This window comes from Mustela putorius, unplaced genomic scaffold (genome assembly GCF_011764305.1).
Source record: "Mustela putorius furo isolate JIRA1106 unplaced genomic scaffold, ASM1176430v1.1 tig00537227_pilon_pilon_pilon, whole genome shotgun sequence".
NCBI lineage: Eukaryota > Metazoa > Chordata > Mammalia > Carnivora > Mustelidae > Mustela > Mustela putorius.
Window position 1 is genome coordinate 45,689,618 of NW_025422368.1, and position 27,049 is coordinate 45,716,666.

The 27,049-nt window shown below is 38.4% G+C and overlaps 1 protein-coding gene across 2 annotated transcripts in view; it reads left to right on the forward strand.

The window, feature by feature from the left end:
- The first annotated feature begins 2,872 nt into the window (after window positions 1–2,872).
- Window positions 2,873–27,049, forward strand: part of RAB21 (RAB21, member RAS oncogene family) — a 36,025-nt gene continuing 11,848 nt past the window's right edge. The window contains exons 1-4 of one of the 2 annotated variants that reach the window (XM_004752422.3): window positions 2,873–3,309; window positions 16,089–16,148; window positions 17,102–17,209; window positions 20,487–20,550. In XM_004752422.3, coding sequence (XP_004752479.1) covers window positions 3,154–3,309; window positions 16,089–16,148; window positions 17,102–17,209; window positions 20,487–20,550 — 388 coding nt within the window. In that variant the 5' untranslated portion in view covers window positions 2,873–3,153. Of the gene's footprint in view, window positions 3,310–12,881; window positions 13,148–16,088; window positions 16,149–17,101; window positions 17,210–20,486; window positions 20,551–27,049 lie in introns of those variants that run through there. The other variant, XM_045073358.1, reaches the window with a different exon arrangement.

The following is a 27,049-nucleotide window of genomic DNA, read 5'->3' on the forward strand; positions in this document are numbered from 1 at the left end:
GGCGCCCCTTTGGAGATACTTTTAATTAATATTGTCATCTGAGGGACAAACAGCTTGAAAATGATCCTTTCCTCCCTTCCGTTGGAGCACAGATCTTTTGGAATATTCTTGTTTTCTATAACTTGGAAGAAAATCTCCCAATTTTTTTTTTTTTTTTCACGTGGAGGCAATTCTGAGTTAGTGTTGAGTGTAAAGTGGCCAACCTGGTAAATTTCATTGAGCTGCTTGTGCCCCTTTGTGGCCGGTGCTTACAATTACAGCTTAGTACTGTTCACCAGCCAGAAGCATCTGAATTGTTGTTTCAGATGCGTGGTTGCCTCTAAAAGCTGGAAAGAACCATGGAGAAAGAGGCCCCTAGAAGCTAGAGGCACATGGGATGCATGCGACTAGTGGATACCTTAGCAAGGACCAGATTCTGGTTGAAAGCAGAAGGATGTGTGGATGCCAAGTTGGCATCAAACACGGCCAATACACATTATTGTAATTGTTTCTGTGTTGCCTCTCACACTAAAATATAAGCCCCATAAAGGAGAGACATTTTGCCTGGCACTCCACAAAGGTTGCTGAATGAGCAAATAAAGGAACAAATGGCTTTAGAGTGTGTGTGTGTGTGTGTGTGTGTGTGTGTGTGTGTGTTTTAAGATGAGCATGGAGCCCAACAGGGGGCTCAATCTCACCACCCTGAGATCATAATCTGAGCCCAGATCAAGAGTTCCATGCTTAACCAAATGAGTCACCCAAGCACTCACAAATGGGTTTAGTTTGTAGCAAGCTCACAGATGATAACTATTTTCTTTCTATTGCTAATTAGTCTTAGTAGATGGAAAATACTTTGATAGTTCTATTTAACGAAGTCCCACATGTCCAAGAGGATTTCTCAAACTTCAGTACGTTATAGGTTTAGCTTTATTTGTTTACTTGTTGTAATTAATAAATGTTAGTTGGGCATTACATTCCAAGGTCTAGATTTTTAAAAAGTGACAGACACAGTTCTAGCCCCCAAAGAAGAGCATATCAGATTACAGTGTTATCCTCCTCCAATCCGTTTTTCAAATTATAGGCAGAGTAATTTTCTTTAAAAGTTAAATCTGATTGTGCCCGCCCCTTAATTAAAACTCTTCATTTGCTGAAAGGCCCTTTCATTATTGGTCCCTGTCTTCCTTGCCAGTCTCATTTAGAGCTCTCTTCCTCTCTGCATTCTTATCACAGTTTGAGTTGCTCAACCTTCAATGCTCCTTCCTATGTCAAGACTGTTGGGCATACTGTTCTCTTTTCTTGCAAACCTGTCCTCCCTTCCGGCCTAGGTTACTCCTAACCAAAGGCAACAATCTCTGGAACAGCTTCCCTGGCATGCAAAACCAGTTGGGTCCCAATACAGCTTTGCAAAATACTCTGAACTGCTTTATCAAGATAAAAGCATTCATCGTGTAAATGACTGTCTTCCCCTGTTAAAATGTAAGCTTTTTTTTTTTTTTTTAAGATTTTATTTTTTAGCACTCTTTACACCAAACATGGGGCTTGAACCCACAATCCCAAGATTAAGATTTGCATTCTCTACCAACTGAGCCAGCCAGGTGCTCCTAAAGTGTAAACTCTTGATGACGGGGACATTGTAGGTTGTTCAGTATCGTGCCTGGCACCTGGTGGGCACTTTCAAACATTAGTTGAATGAATGAATGAACTACCAGGTTTGAAGTGGAAAGGGAGCCTGATGAAAAATAATATGTTTGCTTGACTGACACCAGATTTCTAGTTGTAAAATTTCAGAAACACCACTAGGTTTTTGGGAAGAGTGTATTTCGTAAAAGAAGGAGAGGCAGATCAAGAAATCTAAACAATCATTGGGGCGCCTGGGTGGCTCAGTGGGTTAAGCCGCTGCCTTCGGCTCAGGTCATGATCTCAGGGTCCTTGGATCGAGTCCCGCATTGGGCTCTCTGCTCAGCGGGGAGCCTGCTTCTCTCTCTCTCTCTCTCTCTCTGCCTGCCTCTCTGCCTACCTGTGATCTCTCTCTGTCAAATAAATAAATAAAATCTTAAAAAAAAATCCTCTTTAAGAAATCTAAACAATCATCAAACAAACCAGGTCTCTCAAGGTGGAATCAACAAGGAACATCAGAAGCTTCACGGAAGAGAGAAAAACAGGGTAGCTAAGACGTAGTGACTTAAGGTGTACTGTTCTTTCATTCATTCAACGCCTATTCCGTGCTTGGAACTTGGGACTTAGAAATTCAAAGGCGGGCAAGTCTTACACAGTTCTTGTCCTTAAACCTTAAACCTATAGCGTACTAAGAGACTGTATTCGGTCTAGTAACTTCCGTGAGGTGCTGCTAAGGAAGGTCTGTAAGCCAGCGTCATGAAATACTTCACTTGAGGGTAGGGGAAGAGAGGGGAGGGACAAAGAGAAGATGGACGCGTGGTCAGGCAAGCCTTTCTGGTTCAAGCTGAGAACTGAAAGATGAGGAGGAAGCCTGGCGGTCTGGGGAACTGAAGGAAGTTCAAGAGTTAGGATTTGGGATCTCACAGAAAACGTCCAGAGACCGAAGTGCACCCTGGCAGGTTTGCCTTACAGCGACCCCGCGCTGTGAGAGGTCATTAGCCTGGTGAACACTCCCTGGGCAAGCACGTAACGTTCTGCCCTTCCACATTCCAGCAGAACTGGGTTTACCTCAAATTATCCATTTCTTAATCGCGCAGGCTTCCACCAACTGCAGAGCGGCGGTGACCCGCAGACGGCCAGGGTCTGCCGGAGACTGCGCGGAGGAATTGCACTCACTGCCAACTCCACCCCGGGAAGAGGCCCCAGAAGCCCCACCCACGTCCAGGCACGTTCTCCTAGGCCGAGTCCCAGGGGCCGCCCGCGACCGCGGCGATCACGTGACCCGAAGTGTGACGTAGGAGGAAGGAGACGCCATTAGAGGGAGGCGGAGAGGGAGCGCTCTTCGCCTTTCCTCGGGTGTTTGACGTGGTGGCGGGGGCCCTTCATTCTCGGACTTTCCTCTGCCCTCTCAGGCTTCGCCCCGAGGCGGGAGTAGAGGCAGCGGCTGGGGTTGGCGGGTCGGTGCGGAGGGGCCTGCGCCGGCCGCGGTTGTGAAGGCGCTGCGGCGGCTGTGGGGTGCTCGGCGCAGCTCTAGGGCTCGGGCGGCCGGGAAACGGGATGGCTGCGGCCGGCAGCGGCGGCGGGGCGGCGGCGGCGGGTAGAGCCTACTCGTTCAAGGTGGTACTGCTGGGGGAAGGCTGCGTGGGAAAGACGTCGCTGGTGCTGCGCTACTGCGAGAACAAGTTCAACGACAAGCACATCACCACTCTGCAGGTGCGGGCCCCAGGGAGTGGAAGGTGGAGCCTTGGGGCCCCTACCCCTTCGGGGCTGTGAGGACTTCGCTGCCATGGCCCGCTGGATCTCGGCTTACAGATCTCAGGCCTGTCACCTCCGTCTTCGAATTGCCTTTCTGAATTCGCCCTAGGGAAACGCGGGGTCGGGCATCCTGTAGACAGACATTAGGACAGGCTTTGGGGAAGGGAGTGGAAGGTCCCTCAAAAGTCCCCCGTGTGGCTGCGCATATTGTGGAGTCCCCCAGATCGCTTGGCTAATCTTCGCTTTTGATTCACTTCCGCTTGGGCCCTAGGTGCCTTCACCCTACCGTCACCGGCTGTCAGCCCTTTTTTCTTTCTGTCGGAATTAGGAACTTAGCTGCGGATTTGATTTTGCGAACTAGGTGATTTGTAACTTCAGCGCTTACTGATGACTAAGTGTTTACGCAAGTTCCATTTTGTCCTGTCTTCAAGTAACATGCTGATTGGCAAAACAGTCATTTGTGGAGGATTTTTTGAAATGACCCCTTGCCGGTTATGGGTTACACATTTTCATTGCTGCCTGCGTGAGTCTGACTTATGTGAAGTCGGTCGATCCACATGCACATGGAAACGTCATGTGACTACTAGCCAACAGTTGGTCCCCAAACTAACAGTTTAGTTGCTGCTGCTACTTGCTTTCTTTGGTTGTAGTGTAGGGCCGGCTTTCTTCTGAAGTTATCTTATGGTTAGCTGGGAAAGTGTTAAAGTGTAGTCATTGATTGGGAGTGAAAGCAGCCCTTTTAGGCAGGTGTAGTCTCCTCCGTCTCCCAAAGAAATCAGTTTGCACGTGTTAGAAGAAAAATATCCAGCTAATCTGACTTCATCAATTTAGTTAGAGGTAGTAAAGTCGCATGGACTTTTGAGCCTGACTGTCGAGGTTTCTATCCATCTCCATCTTTTTAACTAGCTGCGTGATCTTGGGCAAGCTAATTAACCTGTCTGTGCCTAGGTTTTCTTTATCTGTTGAAATGGCCATAATGATAGTTTCTAGCTCATAGGTTTGTCAGGACAAGTATACATAAAATCACTTAGGACCTGGTCTATTGGAAGCTCTCCATCTTTATTACTGGTCCAAATTGCACAATAGATCTTACTGACTATTTAATAGAATGCATAATCTCCTTTAATTGTTGTGACATTTGATATTTGATGCTATTATTAAACTACTGAATCTAGAATTCACAAAGATGCTCTGATTCCATGTTCTATTTTTATTCCTGTTTTTACTTCTCTTATGTAAAGCATAATACCTGAAAAAATGAATATGAGGAAACTCCCTTTTTTTTTTTTTTTTTTTACATCCTTGAACAAGAACACTTACAATTTTAGTAGTTGTTATTGTTGAGTGTTGCTAGTGAAATCAAGGAAATTTGTAGGGTAAATACCTATGATTATTTGGAACTTAGAAATTCATTTAGGTAAAGTATAGCTAACATTTAGTAAGTTCTTACTGTGCTGAACATTTTTTCTTCTGTCATTTAATTTTTATAACAGCCTATGAGGTCAGTAGTTTTATTAGCCCTATTTTGTAGGCAAGGAAACAGGCTTGGTTAAGTTGAGTAATTTGCTGGCAGTCATATTGCCACAAGTCTTGCATGGTGCCCAAGCTGAAATTTGAATGCAGATCTGACTTAATATTTTGAGCAAGTAAACCGCACTGCCTCTGGATATTGGTAAACCACCCCTTTAGTGGTTACATTTGTGCTAGAGATCTAAGATAAAAGAGAAAATCATTGTAATTGTGCTTCCTTCTTTAAGATAGTCCTACAACCTGAAAATTACACCTTCATTATACATTTCAAAGACCTCATTGAAGCTAAAAGCAGGCTAAAGATTTTTAAATATTAGAAACTATTGCAGCCTACACTGGAGAGGATGAAGTTATGGTAGATTTTTGTTATCAAAAACATAGCAGTCCTGATTTTAATATTTACATGATTGTCATCACAAACTATCTGGTTTATATTACAGAATTGAGGATTTTGTTGCATACCTCTATATGGAAGCATTGTATTTACTTTTTCTTATATATCAGTTTATCTCATTTTAATTTTTTTAGAGAACTGTGACCCATAAAACAACCTGGTATGCTTCTAATTTCCAAATGGAGAGGAGATGATGGATCAGATCAGAAGACATGAAGAGTCCCTCTTTTTTTGTCAACAAAATTACCTCTTACCTATCTTTGTAACATACTTTATGATTTGCAAAGTATATTCTCTTGCAATCTTGTTTCAAAGATTTATAATACCGAGAGGAACCTAAAGTAGTTTATGGTTCACTCTTTCAGTCTTTTTTGTTTAATTCAGTCAAGTGATTGTCCACTTTTGTCTCATCTCCTCTTAGAGGTAGGTGAACTGGTCTAGAAAGTAGAAAACTCACAATGTCCTGATATGGCCCACTTCATTTTGGACATTTTTAATTTCCAGTAAATTTTTCTGTGTATAAAGCCAAAATTTGTTCCCTTTTAGTTTCCATTCCGAGTTCTGTCCTCTGAATCTTGGTCACACAGGACATCCCTTCTGGTAGTTGAAGATCCCTATCACACCCCTTGATTTTGTCTATTGGGAAACAGCTCTGGTTCTCCTAAAGGAATCTCCTCTGACATCATTTTAAATCATTTCACTGTTTTTTTTTTTTTTTAAGATTTTATTTATTTACTTGACAGATCACACGTAGGCAGAGAGCCAGGCAGACAGAGAGAAAGGAGGAAGCAGGCTCCCTGCCGAGCAGAGAGCCTGATGTGGGGCTCCATCCCAGGACTCTTGGGATCATGACCCGAGCCGAAGGCAGAGGCTTTAACCCACTGAGCCACCCAGGTGCCCCCATTTCACTATTTTGATATCTTTTCTAGACACTTATTATTTAATCATTGTCCTCTTTCCTTAAAATGGGGTTCTTTGAGCTGTGGAAATGATGACAAGTGTGGTTTGAACTGAGCAAAGGACAGGCTATCACCTTCCCTATTGAGAATCCTTTTACAACACTGAAATAGGAAAGTTTCTATGGGCTTGTTACATTGTAACATTGACAGCTGTTACATTGATTAATATTGGGCTTGCTGTCTTAGTCTTGCTTCCTCCCCCCGCCCTCCCCCAAGGCATTCCATCCCTCAAATTCTTTTTTCTCTGATTTTATGGTTAAGTTTTTTTGTCCCTAATATATTTGACCCATTAAAATTGGCTTTGATAGATTTCCTCCAGTGGTTAAAGCCTGTTGATGTCCTTTTAAGTTTGATTTTGTAATTCAAGAAATGTGACCTTGATTGGGTTCTGGGCATGCAAAGAAGAAGAAGGTATGTTCTTTAATATCCAGATGAGCTACTCATTTTAACTTTTCACCTGCAAATTTGCTAAGAATGTCTTCATTGTTCTCATCAGGCATTAATAAAGACTGAAAAAGGGAGACAGTGGGCCAAGTACAAAGCTCTGCAGCAGGTCTCATTATTGTCTAGTGATGCATGACCCGAAGTGTATTTTTCTTTAGATGTGCAGAATCTTAGCATGGGGCTTTTTCAGACTATGCACGGGCCATAGTCTGTCTTCTTGAGTAAGAAACAGTGGAGTGTTACACATATTAATGATAATGAAATCAGAAAACAGCTTAAAATTGACTGCTATGGGCTATTAAATAGTGGACACAAAGCCTTTAATGAAAATGGTTATTCCAGCCTTATAAACCTAGATTTTTTGCCCTAGCTACATCAGTTTTGCCCACAGGGGATATCATGAGATGTTTTGTCAGATGCTTGCAGAAGACAAGATAAACTGTGTTTCTGCAATAGGAGGCATAGGATGTGGTAAAAAAAAAGACAGGACTTTGAAGTTAGACTTGGTTTTGCATTTTGGCTCCTACTTCATAGCCATCATGATCTTGGCAGGTTATTCTTTTTTTTTTTTTTGTTAAATATTTTATTTATTTATTTGACAGACAGAGATTACAAGTAAGCAGAGAGAGAGGAGGAAGCAGGCTCCCCGCCGAGCAGAAAGCCCGATGTGGGGCTCGATCCCAGGACGCTGGGATCATGACCTGAGCTGAAGGCAGAGGTTTTAACCCACTGAGCCACCCAGGCGCCCCTTGGCAGGTTATTCTAATGTTTGTAAGTTGGCTCTTGATCTATAAAATGAGAGGATTTTATTTACAGGATTTTTTTTTTAAGGATTTTATTTATTTGACAGGCAGAGAGGCAGGTGGAGAGAGAGAGAGGAGGAAGCAGACTTCCTGCTAAGCAGAGAACCTGACATGGGGCTCGATCCCAGGATCCTAGGATCATGACCTGAGCTGAAGGCAGAAGCTTTAACCCACTGAGCCACCCAGGCGCCCCCAGGATTTTTTTTTTTAAAGATTTTATTTTTAAGTAATCTGTACACCTGGCATGAGGCTCAAACTTAAAACCCCAGGGATCAAGAATCACATGCTTATTGAATGAACCAGTGAGGTACCCCTTTACTTACTGGATTTTTATATTGGTTAAATAGAGAACCGGCATAGGTAAATCTATCACAGTACCTGGCACGTTTGTTTACCAAATGATTGCTGTTGAAGGAATAGATGGTGCTTAGTCTGTATTGGTTTCCTTCATGTTAACTCTGTCAAAAAGGTAATGGGATTAATTTCACATGAATTATTTTGAGAACCCATGCTGTCTCTAAAGGATCACTACATTTTAGAATTGCTTATAATTTTATATATAATTATACATATATATGTAAATGTGTTATTTGTATACAAGTATATATAAATGTATTACTACTGAACATATACATATATATGTGTTTATTATCCATTTTTGGGTTTTGACTGGGATTGACATTACAGGAAATTATGTGACATTGGCCATGCTTTGGTGTTTTAGTACTGCTCTCTTTTCTCAGAGCTTCTCCTCGGTTACTAATAATTATGAAGTTATCTTGTAGGTGAGCTAAGAACTCAAGATGTTTTACCTATCGCAGGAAACTTGATCTTCTGTAGAGTCCCCATGCTTTCTTACGTGATTACCTAAGCCATTAAATTCAATGATTGTTTATTTCATACCTCTTAAACACCAAACATTATGATAGTTGGGGAATATAAAGATGAGTAAGGTACTTTAACCATCAGTTGAAATGTTTTTGCCATTTCGATTGTAACCACTTTTTATCTGTGGTATGTCTGTTTATGTCTGTGCTCTTGAGTGATCATTTCATTTTCTTTAGTTGTATGCCATTTTTCCCCCTTACATGAAAGTATTCTAAGATCATGCACTCTAATTTAAGTGCTTTCTATCATTTTCCACTAGTCTCTTATATAAAAAGTAATGTTTATAATCAAAACCTCAGTCATTTTCCCTTTTTGAATTCTGGCTGGAGTTCCCCTTATCGGCCTTCTGTAGTCTGGGGTAGGTAGCTGTCATTTGATTAGCAAAGCCGTGCTTTAAGATTGGCTGGACAGATAGTATCCTGATAGTTTGGCAAATGAGGAAATTAAGATTTGTGTTAAATTTCCAAGGTCCCACAAAGAGTAATGGTTTACCATCTTTTCTTAAGCTAAGTCTACTGCCCCCCACCTCCACCCCAATGTACCTTAACCTTCTGAACAGCACTTGGCATTCAGGGTCTAGCAGTTGCTTTTTTATACCTGTCATCTTAGTCTCTGGTCTAGAAATCTTGGTTTCCTTATTTGTAAGATTAGTGTTTTGAATGTCTGGAATATCTTCCAAATAGTTCTGGAAGTCATATCAGTGTTGAACGGTCAATTCATTCACATCATCTTTATAAAATACACTTTATAAAAATACATCTTTAGAGGATATGTGCTATGGTGAGTGCTGTGAAGTGTGTAAACCTGGCAATTCACATACCTGTACCCCAGGGGATAAAAATGTATAGTTTATAAAAAAATAAAAAATTAAAAAAATATATATATCTTTATAAAATCTCCACACCCCCCCTTCTTGGTATGTTTCTAGATACATGTGTGCTATAGAAGGGTGGGTAATTTTTTTTTTTTTTAAGAAAAGAGGTTTTCTGAATTGTTTTAAATTTCTTATATATAAGTATTCCATGTCTGATTGCCATTGTCTTCTTTGGGTTTTGAGCTACTTCTCTGAAATAACTTTTTGGCTCTTATTTTCAAAGTATTGAACTCTAAACTGATTATAATCCTTGTACTTTATGGAAACTAAGGACAAGAAATGTTGAAGTATTCAAGCACTCAGGTTCCTTTTTTTATTGAAATATATTTGACATACAACATTGTGTAAATTTAAGGTATATAATATGTAAATTTGTTACATTTGTATATTGGGACATGATTGCCACTATAGCAATCCAGTTTAGTTTAGACTAATTTATAAATTACCTGATTCCTTTTATGTGTTAATAAAGTAGTAATAGATACTTTAAATACTTAAGTCTGAAACAATGTTAGTGATTATAGCAAAAATAATGTCAGTGTTCAGTTTTTATGTATACACCCAGACACTTATTAATGAAAGTCTGTTGAACTTAAAAGATACTAGATAAAAACAGAAAAGTCTTTGTCTACAACTCATTTACTTTGCTGCTTTAGGTATATTGCTTTGCCAGTGGTTAGCAAGTGCAGCAAGTGGATCTGGCTAATAGCAACAACAAATACGACAAAATTGATTAAACAAGTTATGAAAAGACTTTCATTTGGCAGATATATTTTTTCTTATTATTTCCTATATTCTTTTTCTTAATAGAGATTTTTAAATAGTTACCACTATGCTTTTAGGTAAGACGTTGGGTAACTACGCATCTTGTGCAGATAACAGATGTTGGCCTCAGCTAATGAGATTACTGATTTGTTAATACCTCTAAAGTTTGGAAGATGAAGTCATTGGAATTATAAGTACTGGCCTGTAACTTAGGGTTTAGGGGAATAAGGTGGGAGATCTGCCATTGCCCTACCCTGAGAATATATTTTTGGGAGTTGAGTTGGTTTCCAGGAACACCTAGTGTCCATGTGGACGAATGCCATGTTAAGAATGTGTTCTAGAACAAAAAGCTTTATGCAGTAGAAAAAGCACTGTGGAGTCAGACAGTCTTCTACCCCCTGCAACACCTGAGTTGTCTGACCTTGAGTGAGTCTCTGTATATCTTTAAATCTCAGGTTCACAATTGTAAAACAGGACTAGTTAGCTACCTCACAGGGTTGTTAAAAAGATTAAAAGAGAAAGTCTAGCACAGTGTTTGGCACACAGGATGTACTATTTTTTTTTCTTCCTATATTTCTAGAACCTTTTAAATTGATACTGTAATGCTGCTTTCCCCTCCCCTTTCTAGACTGGGAATTCTTTTTTTTTTTTTTTTTTTTTTTTTCAGCATAACAGTATTCATTGTTTTTGCACCACACCCAGTGCTCCATGCAGTCTGTGCCCTCTATAATACCCACCACCTGGTACCCCGACCTCCCACCCCCTGCCCCTTCAAAACCTTCAGATTGTTTTTCAGAGTCCATATAGACTGGGAATTCTTCACTGAGAGTTGCCAGGGATTTATAAATCCCTGGGGTAAGTGTGTGGAATTGTTTTTGGTATGTGCATATGAGCAGTTTTCTTGCGAGTAAATCAGTTCATGGCTCTCATTAGATTCTCAAAAGAAGTCAGTGTCCTCCTTCTCACTCTCACATAACAATTAAGAGCCCCTGTCTCAGGTTTAGTATAACTAGAAGTGATATCTTGGTAGTCTATCCAAATTAAGTATGCCTCATAGAGGTGGTAAAAAAAGATAAGATGAATGCCAGCCTTTTGGTCATTTACTCCTATCTTGATTTTACATAAAATCTTTCAGCTTTATTCTTACATATAATTGTATTTGTTTTTAAGACATATTTGTTCTTTTTTTTTTTTAAGATTTTATTTATTTGACAGATCACAAGCAGGCGAGGGGGCAGGGGGAAGCAGGCTCCCTGCTGAGTAGAGAGCCTGATGTGGGGCTTGATCTCAGGACCCTGAGATCATGACTTGAGCTGAAGGCAAAGGCTTAACCCGTTGAGCCACCCAGGTGCCCCAAAACATATTTGTTCTTTAAGAAAATACCTGTAACATATTAAAGACATAGAATATATATAAAATGGGACAGTTTATATTACACTAGGAATCTTTCCATATCACGGGACTTAAGTATTTCATTATGAAGGAGAAAAAAAAAGATAGGGATCCTTGTATATCAAATATTTGAATTAAAATAATTTTGGTTTATAAGGAAACTTTTAGTACATCCCTTGCATAAATTGAGTTTTACCTGCACGGATTATCCCAGGCACATTGTAGATACCTATATCTACAGTAACAATATTTGTGTGTCAGCACTGGCTCCTCCTGCTTTTTCCATGAGAAAAGTATTATTTCAGATCTCAGTGTGGAAGATACCATAGCGTAGTAGTTATGAGTCGTGTCTGGAGCCAGACTGCTTGGATTTCAGATCCCACTGTGTAAGTTACTATGTGACTATAGGCAAGATACCCTTCCTGTGTCTAGGTTTGCACATCTTTAATATTTGGACAGTTGTTTCTTAGTGTACTGTGACAATTTAATGAGTTAATATTGGAAAGTTTTTGAGAATACTGCCCATTTCATTGTAAGCATGGTGAACATGTTAAATAAAAATATGCAATCTACTTGACAGAAGACTTACATTCATGAAAAGAAAACTTAGGATGTAAGCAAGGCACTATATGCTGTTTGTTAAAGATTGGGTTTCCTGTCATTCTTCAGGATAGAGCAAGTCAGTGTGGGTTGTATGAGTGGTACGAGAAATCTTCTAAAAATTCGAGGAGGAAGAGTATGGGTCATGAACTGAACTTGGATAGATGAGATTCAAAGAGAGAGAAGAGAATACATCCAAATTAGAGGGAGATTTTATGAACAAGTAGAATTTGAGGTATGTGTATAAACCATGTAAGTTGGAGAGTAAGTGGAGAGATTCTGGAAGCTATCATAGGAAGAGTTGTGGACAATTGTTTAGGTCCTTGAATACAAAGGTAGATTTTTGCTTGTAGATGAGGGTTCCCTAACTTTTATAAATGAGAAGCTTGTGAATGATGTAAAAAGTGCTCAGCGTGGTACTTGATGGAAGGTAAGCATTCAGTAACTGTTAACTAGTATAGTAACAGTAGTTGAAATCGAAGTAGAGAGTTTAATTATATGAATGGGCTATATTTGTGTACCTTTTCAAAATTGCCTATTAAGGGACACTTAGGTTATTTCTTTTTTCTTTATAATCAACACTGATGAGCATCTCTCCATAAGATTGTGTATCTGTGGTTCAATAGGGGAGACTTAACACCGTTTCTTAAACTCACACAGGAAGGTGGTGGTAAGTTTCCAAGGTGATGGTAAAAAAGGATATGGTGGAGCTTTATCAGCTCTAGTTCATTCCTCTCTACTGAGAACTCCCCACAAATCTCATAACAAAAAGATTATTTAGATATTAGCTACCAGCAGAAATGTAGTTCAAGCAATTTTGTCAAAAATGATACTTTACTAGAATCTTTCAGTGAGTTATGGTAAGATTTTTTTTTCCTTAATCATGGAGGCTTTAGAAAGATAATTTGGCATGTTGACTACAGTGTGTGTGAGGTGAGACCAAAGGTGGTATAATAATATGAGATTGATCATCTGAGAACTCCAGAGGAAGTGTGAAGACAAGCCTTGGTAGGTTTTTTTTGGAATGTGGAATGTCAGGGGAGGAAGAATATTCAATGATGATATTTGTAAGATTCTAAACCTTGGTGACTTGGAGAATGTTATCAAAATACTAAAGTTGGAATGGAAGGCCAATTTTGGAAGGAAGGTCAGTTTAATTTTAAATATATTTGAGAGAAAAGAGACATCTAAGTTGACCTACCTATTAAATATTTGGATAGGACTCAGATTTTGAGTTTCTTTATATAGCATTGATATTGAAACCATGAAAGTGGTTGAATTCAAGTAGATTATACAACTAATAAGTAGCAAAGCTGAGATTCAAATCCAAAGTTCTGGTTCAAAGTTCATACTCTTTTTTTTTTTTAAGTTTATTTATTTATTTGATAGAGACATAGTGATAGAGAGAACACAAGCAGGGAGAGTGGGAGAGGGGGAAGCACCTTTCCCACCGAACTGGGAGCCAATGCGAGGCTTGATCCCAAGACCCTGGGATCATGACCTGAGCCGAAGGCAGAGGCTTAACAACTGATCCACCTAGGCGCCCCAAGAGAGAAAGAGTCAAGCAATCTCCACACCTAGTGTGGAGTTCAAAGCCTCTTCACAACCCTGAGATCATGACCTGAGCTGAAATCGGGAATCGGATGCCCAACAGAGTGAGCCACCCAGGCACCCCTCAAAGTTCCTTTTCTTAGCTCCTGTGCTATAATGAGTGGGAGAAGTCCTTTGTTCACATTTATTGTCAAAACATGTATTTGGTCTTCTCATTTTCCAAGTTTTCTTTTATTATTATGCTTTTTTATTTTTTTAATTTATTTTATTTTTATTTTGTTATTTATTTTATACCCTTTTCTATGTAATCTGTTTCATTTAATGAAATATCTTTAGTGTAGTTTGGGTTTTGAAGGAAAGCATTCCTGGATTTGATCTCAGCTCTGCCACTTAGTTAAGTACTAAATTCATTCGCTTTTTCTTAATTCTAAATTTCCTTGTGTTTATATGCAGAAAGTCTTTACTGAGATCTAGACTCCTTCTTCAGTAATGATTCACCATTCTAGCTTTTTATCTGTTTTACTGTACTTCTCTGTATTTTCTTTTATATAGATACACCTAACTGTGACTGTCTCTGCATAGCTTTGGTCTTGGCTCTTTATTCTTTTTTTTAGCTATGTCAAATGACTCTGGATTCTGATTGTATTTCATTTTCAGTTACTCTGGATTCTCTTTTTTCTATGTTTGTGGCCTTGGTTCAGGTCCTTTTTGTTTTTCTCTCCAATTTTTTTTTTTTTTAAGATTTTATTTATTTATTTGGCAGATAGAGATCACAAGTAGGCAGAGAGGCAGGCAGAGAGAGAGGAGGAAGCAGGCTCCCCGCTGAGCAGAGAGCCTGATTCGGGGCTTGATCCCAGGACCCTGGGATCATGACCCGAGCTGAAAGCAGCGGCTTCCCACTGAGCCACCCAGACACCCCTCTCCAATTTTATAATGGCCTTCTGTCTCCAGGTCTAGTCATGTCCTTTCCCGTCTAACTTCCCTTCCTGTCCCAGAGTCATTCTCTTAAAATTTAGATCTTATACTTGCCCACTGCTTTAAAATCCTTCAGTGATTCTCCATCATCAACAGTATTCTTCTCCTTCTTTTTTTTTTTTTAAAGATTTTATTTGTTTATTTGACAGAGACACAGCGAGAGAGGGAACACAAGCCTAGGGAGGGGGAGAGGGAGAAGCGGACTTCCCATTGAGCAGGGAGCCTGATACAGGCTCTATCCCAGGAACCTGGGATCATGACCTGAGCTGAAGTTTAACAACTGAAGCACCCAGGCGCCCCAACAGTATTACTCTTCTTAACACTTATTTCTTAGGATGAATTGGGCATTTCTCTAGTAAAAAAGAGGTCAAATAAGTTTAGGAAATGGTTGTATAGATGCAGTTAGCTTTTCTTTTGCCAGAATCTTACTGTGTTGTGTATTATGAATGTACAAAGGGAATACAGAGGAATATGCTGCATTTCCCAAATCTGACTATAGTATATACGTTTATACATTTAAAAAAATACATGTGTCTTGGAACAGGTTTTATTAAAACCCTCTAAGTAAAGTCCATACATCTAGACATGGAACCCTAGCACTTTTTTTATTTGAATAGCATTTGCCTATCTTTGTAGTCTCGTCTCTGGCATTGACCTTACTAACTTGTTGGGAGTTCTCCCTGGAGAGGGAGTTACATGTTTGAGGCTTCAGTGCCTTCTCCCATCTGTTGGAAAAGCCCCTATTACTCCTAAAGGGGAGATTATCACCTTCATTTTGAAACTTTTTTTGACTCATCCAGGGCGGCTTTACACTTCCTTTCTTAGCACTCTCTTTAGAGTATACTTGGCAAGACCCTCCCATTTTAACAATTGTTACATGATATTGTACTTTTATTTACATGTTTATTTCTACTATAGACTATAAACTCCCTCAAGGCTAGACCATTTCCTTTCATTTCTGTAACATTGGTACCTGGGATAATTATTAGATATAAGTTAAGTAATTGAGTTATAAAATAATTAGAGGAATATTTCAAATAATACTGGTATTCATACCATTAAGTAAACTACCAGTAAATATATCTTTTCTGTCATTTAGAAATCTCTTAGCTCTTTCTATAATGAGTGTGTAGGGTGACATCAAATTAAATGCTCTAAGAAAAATTTTTATGGGGAAAATCTGATAAAATAATAACAATTTTTTTTAAAAAATCTTTTTATTTGTTTCCATTTTAAGTCGTCTCCATGCCCAACAGGGGGCTCAAATTCATGGCCCTAAAATCAAAAGTCTCATGCTCTATCAACTGAGCCAGGCAGGGGCCATGTTTTTCTTTCTGTTTTTTATAACTTGTGTTCATAAAACAAAACACCATTTTTTTAGATTAGAATATAAATAATGTTCTGTCTTCAGTGAATGTTTGGTTATTAATAAGAACTCAGTGATTACTTTTTCTCCCAGATAACTTGAGTTTCATAATGAGATTATTCTTTCATCTATAGTTCTTAGAATAAGAAACATTATATTATATGAAATATTGTTTAATGTATATCTCTTTTCTTAGGCATCATTCTTAACGAAGAAGTTAAATATTGGTGGGAAAAGAGTAAACCTTGCTATATGGGTAAGTTAACCTTTTCAGTTGAGTGAGTGAAGGCTTCTTGCTATTCTTTATACTCTAATAACTAGTGGGCTCAAGGAATAGGAGTTCAAATTTCTGGATTATTTTTTAAGTTTAGCTAAAACTTTTTTTTTTAAGGATTTAATTTATTTATTTATTTGACAAATACAGATCACAAATAGGCAGAGAGGAAAGCAGAGAGAGGGAGAGGAGAAAGCAGGCTCCTTGCTGAGCAGAGAGCCCGATGTGGGGCTCGATCCCAGGACCCTGGAATCATGACCCGAGCCGAAGGCAGAGGCTTTAACCCACTGAGCCACCCAGGTGCCCCCAAAACTGTTATTAAATAAACACTTTTTTCTAAAATCAGGCTAAGAATTACACAGTTGCATACATGAATATTGCTTATTCCTAACCGTTGAGCTGGAAGAAGGGTAAACTCAGAGGGATCCCATGTCAGACTAAGAACAGGGTGGATGGACAGCCTGACTGGCATTTTCCCCTCTGTGTTTCCATGTTCCCACTTCCCAGAAGAATCGCTAGTACTGAGTAGGGCAAGGGTAGTGCATCAGAGAACCTTTTGGCCAATTGTTCTGGTGTATGCTCTCTTTCCTTGTCTTCACCCTCTATGCAGAACCTAAATTTAGGGCAAGGCCTATTCCTGGCTTATAATGCCATTTTGGGCATTCTGATCCTCTGGCATTTAAACTGTTTTTTGTTTAGTGGGGGTGGGAATTTTGCTTGGGAGGGAAGTAACTTTCATATAACAGTAAAACATTAAATATTGTTTGTAATTTCTAAAAAAATTTTTGTGACTTGTTTTTTTTTCTTTTAACAGTGTTTTGAGTTTATCTGTAACTTCATGTCCCATTTTCCAGTTAACCAGAAGTTTATAGTAGTTGCAATAGCAAATGTATTTTTTTTCTTATGACCTAATAAGTGTTTGTTGCTTTATTTAGGATACAGCAGGTCAAGAGAGATTCCATGCATTGGGTCCAATTTACTACAGAGATTCAAATGGAGCTATTTTAGTTTATGATATAACAGATGAAGATTCCTTTCAGAAGGTATTCTGTTTACTTATGGGTAGATGACTTAAATAGAATAACAACACTAATTTTTCAAGTCTCCATTCACATGCCTTTGTTTACTAATGTGACTAGCCTTGGTTTTAAAAGTAAAATAAAGTTGTGCATAAATTGTTACCACTCATATTTGTTAATGCAGTATTTAATTCATGTTTATATTTTAAATAAGTTATTAATAAGTTTATTACATGGCTTTCTCAGATATTAGGAAAGGGAAATACTTTGAAATAACACTTTATAAAAATCCAGGGGCTTTTTTCCTCCCTATAAAGAAAAATCACATGTATTTCTTGATTTCATATACACTAGGCATGTGAATACTGCGTATGGCTGCATGGACTCCCCAATTGTAAAGAGGGAAGAGAAGAACTAAATCATGTTTAAGCTTTTTCTTCTCACTAAATGTCCTGAAGGATATAATATAAATTTTAAATGACAGTCTAATTAGTATTCATTTTAAACCTTCTTATTATTTTTCACCCCCCCCCTTTTTTAAGATTTTATTAATTTATTAGAGCATGAGCAAGGTGGGGGTACAGAATGAGAAGCAACTTGCTGCTGAGCACAGAGCCTGAAGCAGGCTCCATCCCAGGATCCCTGGATCATGACCTGAGCCTAAGCAGACTGAGCCACCCAGGCGCCTTTCACGCTGCTTTTAAATATCCACCCCAAATGTAGAATTTTTGAAGTTGTTCAGAACCAAACTAAGTTACCATTAAACTTACCTTTGAATTCTCATCACAGTCAGGATGGTGATTAATTACTTATTTCACCCTTCCTCTGAAAGCCCCTTATGGGATAAATTTGTCAAGGCTATGTAACTAAAAGGGGTAATTCTATGGCAGAAACTTTACTTGCATTGAAATTACAGGTTTGTTTCTATAGAAATTGCTTGCTTTTGTAGTTTTAGTTTTAGGTGGTTTTTGTTTGTTTGTTTGTTTGTTTTTGTTTTTGTTTTCATTTGTTTTTCAGTATTCAACTGATGAAGCAACTATGCAAGTTAGTCCTCGGGTTACTACATGTGGAAAAATTTAGTCCAAGGAGTAGAAAAAGGGAATGATGAAGTAATTAGCAGGTTTAATGATACTTGCAAAATTTATTTAGGGGCTGCTGTTTGTTGTCTCTTCCTGCCTTTTGACTTAGATGGAAATGGTCTGAGTGTTTTATTGATTAAGAGAAGGTTGAGTCTTTTTAGGTTGAAAAGTGACCATTTCTCTCTTGCTTCGTAACAAACCCCCAAAACTTGGTGGCTTAAAACAATGTATTATTTCTCATGGTTTTGTGGGTTGACTGGGCAGGTTATGTGGTTTCATGGAGTCACTCATGCAACTGCATTGAACTTCAAGTTTGGCGAGGCCAGGACCATCTAGGAAGGCCTGTTCTCCTCCTGTGGCCTCTTACTCCATTTGGTGTCTCATCGTCTGATGCTCTCTCCACATGCTCCCTCATTATTCCATATTCTAGCCTAAGCTGTTTACATGACAACTGGATCCTAAGAGTACTTTCCAGGCCTTCTTAAGGCTTAAGTCTGGAACTGGCATAGCATTACTTCTGCACATTCTCTTGGTCAGAGCAAGTTGCAAGGCTAGCTCAGCTTCAGAGGGAAGGGAAATAGGCTCGCTCTCTCTCTCTCTCTTTTTTTTTTTTTTAAAGATTTTAATGATTTATTTGAGAGAGAGGTAGAGAGCACAGCAAGGGGAGCGGGAGAGGGAGAGGCAGGCTCCCTGCTGAGCAGGGGACAACCGCCCCCCCACCCCGCCCCACCAGACTCTAACTCTTGTTGAGAGGATTGGTAAAAAGTCTGGATTGGTAAAAAGTAACCATCTCTAACTCATCACAGAATGTATGGGGTAATGAGTAGGATGCCTGCAGAAGGGGATCTATTTGCAGATGAATAACACAGTTTTTTAAAAAGTTGGTTAGATTTGGTAGGTTATGATACTATCTATACAGAGAGTACAGTAATATGTAATTGGATTCTGGCATGTTTCCTTTCAAATGATAATAATGTACGTTTTATAGCAAGTTGTCATATTTTTCTTATGTGACATCAGCTAGGGATGGAAGTTCAGTGCTTCTCTAAAAACTTTATACATTCATGTGAATGAAACAAAAAGATGGGGCTGTACTGAGAAAACTATGGTTCAGTGCTCTGAGAAAGATAAGGTGGTGATATTGATTACTTTTCCTTATATAAAGCTTTGGGGTTTATTAAAAACAGTTTCTCTGCATTCCTGCAAAGAACAGGAATGCGGAATGGTTACATTTGTACTGTAGGACCAGATGTACAGTAAGTGCTTACTTACCACCTATTTAATGTAACTTTTATAATTTAAAGATGTGTGTGCATTTTTTTAGGAAGATGTGTAGATTCTGTGTGACTTGATTACATGGAAATTAAATTCCATTACAAAAAAATGAAGGAGGTATTCAAGTTTGTTCTTATCCTATTTTATTGTAATCAGCATATTTAAAATCAGGAGTTCAAATGACTAATTTACTTAACTTGAATGAACTCAACTGTGCCTACTGCTGTGCTTCATAGTGAAGAATCTGTTTGTTACTGGAGTCATTGTATACCAGTGGTTCTCCACCAGAAGGGAGCAGTGTTCGGAGACGTCTTTGGTTATCACAGCTGGAGGGTGGTACTGATACCTAGTGGGTAGGAGGCTGGGGATGCTGCTCAATAGCATACATTACACAGGGCAGTCCCTCCCAGCAGCATTAATCTGGGCCAAAATACCAGTAGGGCTGAAGCTGAAAAAACCTGTTAGACACTAAAGGATGAAAATTTATTTTGGTACTCTTTTTAGTGCCCATATACATTTCCCCCCCCCCTTTAAGTGTGTGACACAGAAGCTTCTGTGCCCTCTAATTTGGAACCAGTTGGAATACAAAAGACTTTTAGTTTTAAGATGTTCTTAAGTCCAAAGTGACTCTACAAGCATCTGTTATCTGAGGCTGGAGTTTTGCTCTAGTTAATAGTTTCGTTTAGATCTGTGGAAGATTTATGAAAATTTGTAATTAGAAAAAAAATTATAATTAGAGGTGTTTCTGTCTATACTGCTATATAGAGAAATTGTTCCATTAGATGTTTGTATGTTTGTCAGTACAGTTTGTCAGTAACTGATCCTACAGGTAACTAAATATATGGGCTGTTAGACAAATTCTGAGGTATTTTGACAATGTGGAGTTTGGGGAGTTGTAATGATAGTTGTTGCAACAGGATTTGATATTTACTCTTTTGTATACACAGGTAAAAAACTGGGTCAAAGAATTACGGAAAATGTTGGGAAATGAAATCTGTTTATGTATAGTTGGTAAGCATCATTACTTTTTTTTTTAAGTCCTCTGTTTCCAGAAAAAAAAAAGTTCTGTTTCCTTAATGTTATATTAGAGAATAAAAAGTAAGTAAATCTCATTTTTAAAGTTACCTGAGAAAGGAAGAAGAATGATATTTTAGTATTTAATATTTTAGAATATTTAGAATAATTTAGAATATTTAGAATAATTTTTGATTATTTCAGGAGATTCAGACTTCAGGGAAGACCTTGGGGAGCAAGTGGGAAATTAACCATGTAAACTTTCAACTCCCAGACTTGCTTCAGTTTGATCTTTAGTTTTTCATCATAAGATTTTCTTGAGAAAAAAAGAGTTTAGGAACTATTTTAAAATAAAACTAAAACTAATGACTTAGGCTAGTATTCTTGTTTTAAACATTTAATTATACACATTTTTGAATTAAGGACAAATTTGACTCTTGAGAATGAGCAAATCATGATACGAGGGTGAAAGAACTCTAGAACTCACTCTTGGACTTCTGGAATTTCTCTCTGGTTTCCTTTTTCTTTAGATTATTATTTATATGATATAAGAACTAATTATTGAGCAGTAGAGTATACCAGACACAATGCTTTGTTCTTAGTAGACAGTTTTTCATGTAATCCTCATAATTTGATGAGGGCTTTGATGAGAGGAAGCTCAGTCCTGGAGGTACTTGATAACTTATACAATATCAAGCAGTTATCAGAGATGGGGTAGGAATTGAAGTCATTCTGATTCCCATGCTTTGTTATTAATCCTTATGATGAGTAGTTTCATGCTGTTTTCTCTCTTTCTGCATGACTTGGTAGAATAACAATGGCCTAGAAGAAATCAGGGTAGCTTTAGTGGAGGACCTAGAATGGAATGGTCAATGTGGGCACATTTGACTTTTAAGAATTATTTTTTTTATTTTTCTTTTCTTTTTTTCTTTTTTTAAGATTTTATTTATTTATTTGACAGAGAGAAATCACAAGTAGATGGAGAGGCAGGCAGAGAGAGAGAGAGGGAAGCAGGCTCTCCGCTGAGCAGAGAGCCCGATGCGGGACTCGATCCCAGGACTCTGAGATCATGACCTGAGCCGAAGGCAGTGGCTTAACCCACTGAGCCACCCAGGCGCCCCAAGAATTATTTTTTTTTAAACTAGAGTTTACATTTCTTCTGTTGTCTCACCATTAGATTGATCTAGAACTGTAGAGTTTGCCAGGGTGTGTGCCTGGGGGAAGAGGCCAAGGAGATTATCTGGCCTACTTTGTTAGTTTAGTTGCTAGATGTTAAGTGAGATGGCAGGAGTATTTCAGAATGGAAAACTGGGAGTTTGAGCCAAAGCTGTAGCTAGTCAGTGAGTTTGGCCTGGCTTTGTCTGTATCTGGGGATTAATAGGAATGAAAGTATTAATAGGAATAGGAAGTAGGTGAATGACTAAATATTTGATTATTTGGGATTCTGGTTATCTCTCAGAAGAGAGAAAGAAGTGACTAAATAAAAGTCAAAGAAAGCCCAAGAGTTTGTTACTTGACCCAGGTTACAAAGTAACATTCAAAGAAAATAGCTGGATAAATAAAGCTTATGAATAATTTGAACTGTATATTTTTTGTGTTCATATAAGAAAGTTAGAAATTTTGATGGTAGCTTACTGCCTCAAGTAGGGTCAGATAATCCTCATTTAATATTGTATAATGCTTATTAATGATTGGTATAGAGACTAAAAAGTTCTCATTTCTATTGGCAAGTGTGACATGGAATTTTAGTTGTAATTCATTGTTGAAAGAATTTTGAGAGTCCTTTTACCACAAAAGGAAAATTTCACAAAGTAACTTACAGGTCTCACCTGTGTTTCTTTTTTATTCTAGCTGCCTTCCCCTCACCATTTTCCACCTCCAGACACTGTCTTGACATTTTACTGCATGAATTAGTTTTGTTTTGAATTATAGATAAATGAAATTGTATAGTATGAACTCCTGAATCCGGGTTTTTTTGGCTTTACCTTATGTTTGCAGGATTCCTCTATGTTTTTGTATATAGTTGTAGTTCATTTTATTCTCTTTGCTCTCTAATAGTTTATTCTATAAATATCCCAGAATTTATCCTTTTGTTATTGATAGGCATTTACATTATTTTTTTCACATACTGATTATCCTATTTTTTATAGTAGTTCAGTGTTTATTCGTTCTTCTCTTTTATTACTAAATTCAAAATAATAACACTACTTCCCAGGATTGTATGTAATTTAATGAAAGTTAAATAATAACTTGGAAAACACTTGGCATAAAGAAGGCATTTGACAAATATTTGTTCCTTTTCCTCTAAATAAGACAACCTTTCAAACATTTGGATGGTTCACCTGAAATCTTACATCTGTAGTCTTTGGTTGTTTTTCATTTGTCTTACTTGTAGATATTTTTACCATCCTGATTATTTTTTCCTAGGTTTATGTCAGTGTATAAATATGTCTTCTACACTTGAATACTAGAATCCAAACATTGTTGAGCCAATGTCTCCTTAAATGGCTCTCTTTTTAAAAATTCTCCCATTATCGGGGCGCCTGGGTGGCTCAGTGGGTTAAGCCGCTGCCTTCGGCTCAGGTCATGATCTCAGGGTCCTGGGATCGAGTCCCGCATCGGGCTCTCTGCTCAGCAGGGAGCCTGCTTCCTTCTCTCTCTCTCTCTGCCTGCCTCTACGTCTACTTGTGATTTCTCTCTGTCAAATAAATAAATAAAATCTTTAAAAAAAAAAAAAAATTCTCCCATTATCTTTCTACCAACACTGCCCAAGATTGCATACATTTTTTAGCAGCCATGTCACAGTGTCTCTTTTACATAGATTATTCTTAACAAAAATCTGAATTACTTTTTTATAAGTATTGCTTTTCTTTCAAGCTTTTCTCATCTTTTTTTTTTCTTTAAAGATTTTATTTATTTATTTGACAGAGAGAGAGATCACAACTAGGCAGAGGCAGGCAGAGAGCCTGATGTGGGGCTTGATCCGAGGGCCCTGAGACCATGACCTGAGCTGAAGGCAGAGGCTTAACCCCCTGAGCCACCCAGGCACCCCTCACTTTTTTTTTTTTTAAGATTTTATTATTTATTTGACTAGAGAGGGAACACAAGCAGGGGGAGTGGGATTGGGAGAGGGAGAAGCAGGCTTCCTGCAGAGCAGAGAGCCCCGTCACAAGACTCGCCAAAGGCAGATGCTTAATGACTGAGCCACCCAGCCATTCCCCCCATCTTTTTCATTAAGTGTAGGAATTTCAACTCATATAATGTTCCTGAATCTTTATGTTTAATGGCTTCTTCATGTAAATTAAATAGTTAACCTTCTAGGTCCTTATCTAAACCACTTATAATGTGTTAACCAATAATGGAGAACCCCATACTTTGCTAGTAGAGATTTTTCCTCTCAGTTTTAGTTAGTCCATTAATTAGCACTCTTAGCTGTGGTTGCTTTGTTATTTTGCTTCTAGTCTGTGCTTAACATTTGTATGTTTGTTAAATACCTATTTTAAATAATAGTTACTGGGTGCCTGGGTGGCTCAGTGGGTTAAAGCCTCTGCCTTTGGCTCAGGTCATGATCCCAGGGTCCTGCGATCAAGCCCAGGACCACATAGGGCTCTCTGCTCAGCAGGGAGCCTGCTTCCCCTCCTCTCTCTCTGCCTGCCTCTCTGCCTACTTGTGATCTCTATCTGTCAAATAAATAAATAAAATCTTTAGAATAAATAAATAAATAAATGAATAATGGTTTCATTTATTGAGTCCTAGGTACTGTTCTAAGAACTATATGTTTATGCTTTCATTAAGTCTTCTGACAGCACTACAAGAAGGTATTGCTGCCATTTCCGTAACACACATGAGAAGTGGGCTGAGAGCTTGACACTTCCCAAAGTACATAGCTAGTTAGAGGTAGACCTAGGATTTTAACTTAGGTCTTTCTGCTATATCAAGCCCATATTCTTTTTTTTTTTTTAAGATTTTATTTATTTATTTGACAGAGATCACAAGTAGGCGGAGAGGCAGGCAGAGAGAGAGAGGAGGAAGCAAGATCTCTGCTGAGCAGAGAGCCCGATGTGGGGCTCGATCCCAGGACCCTGGGGTCATGACCCGAGCCGAAGGCAGAAGCTTCAACCCACTGAGCCACCCAGGCATTCCTCAAGCCCATATTCTTTTTTTTAAAGTTTTTTTTTTTTTTTAAAGATTTTATTTATTTATCAGAGGGAGAGAGGGGGAGAGAGCAAGCACAGGCAGACAGAATGGCAGGCAGAGGGAGAAGCAGGCTCCCTGCGGAGCAAGGAGCCCGATGTGGGACTCGATCCCAGGACGCTGGGATCATGACCTGAGCCGAAGGCAGCTGCTTAACCAACTGAGCCACCCAGGCGTCCCTCAAGCCCATATTCTTAAACAGCACTATAGATAGCTTACTCTATACCAGTGTTGGGAATAGTGTAGCATAAGAATAAGTGAACAAAATAGATATAGTTCTTGTCTTCCCAGAGCTTATTGAGTAGAGAAAGGGAGAAGAACAGGCTATTATATATTACAATAAATGCTATGAAGGGGGAAGTACAGAATGTTCTGATACTAAAACAAAACCTAACTAAATTTAGGTTTAGCACTAACTTAGTAGGTTTAGCACTAAAACAAACCTAACTAAATTTAGGGGGAAGGGAAGTTAAAGAGGACTTCCTAGAGTGTTGGATTAACCAAATAAGCTAGATGAAGTAGCAAGGTGGTAGTAAAATGTGTGGGCTTTAATTTTCTCATAATAATACTGATTTTCCATTTGATCATTCACTGTGGTGAATACAGCTGATATTAATAACTGCTCTTTATTGAGCATGTACCATACCCTAGGTCTTTTTTACATTATCATATTTTCATATGAACCATGCTAAATTTGTTAGCTACATTTGTGTAGAGTGATACTGAGAGGTTAGTAATTTCCCCCCAGGTTATATAGTTATGAAGTGATCCAGGCCATATAAACACACTTTATCAGGTTGAAAGCCTTTGAAAGCTTCTTTTGACTAGCCCATACACGGACTGTACAGTCTAACCAGAATAGGGTTCTAGCCTTTTATTCCCATTAGGCCACCTGCCCTTAGCAATGGGTATATCCCTTTCATATTTTTAATTCAAATGTGTATTTACAAAGAAGATAAAGTTTTTATTGTTTGTAACACAGTGGCTTTTCCCTTTCCTCTCCAATAGCTTCAGCCAGTTTTCCCCCCAATCTTCATAGTACTATACTTTATTGGTGGTAATCCTTGTTTTCAGGTGTTTCAATCCTATTAGAAAGTTCCCTATATAACTGCGTAGTAGCATTGAAATAGATGAACCTCAAAGCTTTAATTCTTTATATGTCTTGCTTTTAAAAGAGCTATAGGCACTAAAAAGGTTTTGAGTTTGGGAAGATGTCAGTCTCCAAAATGCAGTTTTTTATGACTTAATCTGTGTTATTAATCCCTTTATGGACAGTGATTGTCAAAAGAAATAGTGGTAAAATTATTTTGTTTAAAATAATAATTAGCTTACTTAAAAAATTAGCTATTTTATTTATTTTTTTAAAGATTTTATTTATTTATTTGACAGAGATCACAAGTAGGCAGAGAGGCAGGCAGAGAGAGAGAGAGGAGGAAACAGGCTCCCTGCTGAGCAGAGAGCCTGATGTGGGACTCGATCCCAGGACCCTGAGATCATGACCTGAGCTGAAGGCAGCGGCTTAACCCACTAAGCCACCCAGGCACCCAAAAAATTAGCTATTTTAATGATAACTAGATTTATTAAAGTTGGGTAAATTTAGAATGCTATTAGATGGGAAAGCAGTGTCTGAATAATTTTCCCCAAATATTCATTTAAGACATTATTCAAATTCTCAGTCCTTATTTTAAAAAAAAATGGATGTTCATAATTCTGGAAGAATTTGAAAGCAGAGGCCTTAGAAATTGAGAAAAACAACTCCTAGGGTTTTGGTTAATTGTTACCTCCCCTTGTGCCTCTGTTGGAACCACTGGCCACTAGGTGGTGCTTTTTGCATTCTTCATAGTATAAACAGCTTTTTTTTTTTTTAAGGTGACTGTCAGATGTATTGGCTGTAGTATTTAGCAAATTTAAAATTTATTGACAGATATAATGTAGGAAGTCAGACCTGATATGTCTTTCTTGCCGAGTTAAACAGATAACTCTTCAAAGCAGGAACAATTCATTACTGAATTTGTTGGTAATCCCTGAGCTTTAGTATATAGTCTGTTTCCTTCTCATGCTTTGGCGTCTGTCACATGGGTACTGTAGCCGCCAACATTTGGGTGCTCAGATTATTTAAGGTCCTCCATATATACACTCTCTGGGCTTATACTTCTCAGTTCTAAGCATTGGATCTTTCATTGGGTGCTTACTTCAATCCTTGTCTGAAATTGTCTTCTAGATTCTGTAAGGTCCCAAGAAAAGATGACCTTATTTACAAAGTTTTCTCCCCCACCAATAAATCACAATAGAAATGAAAATA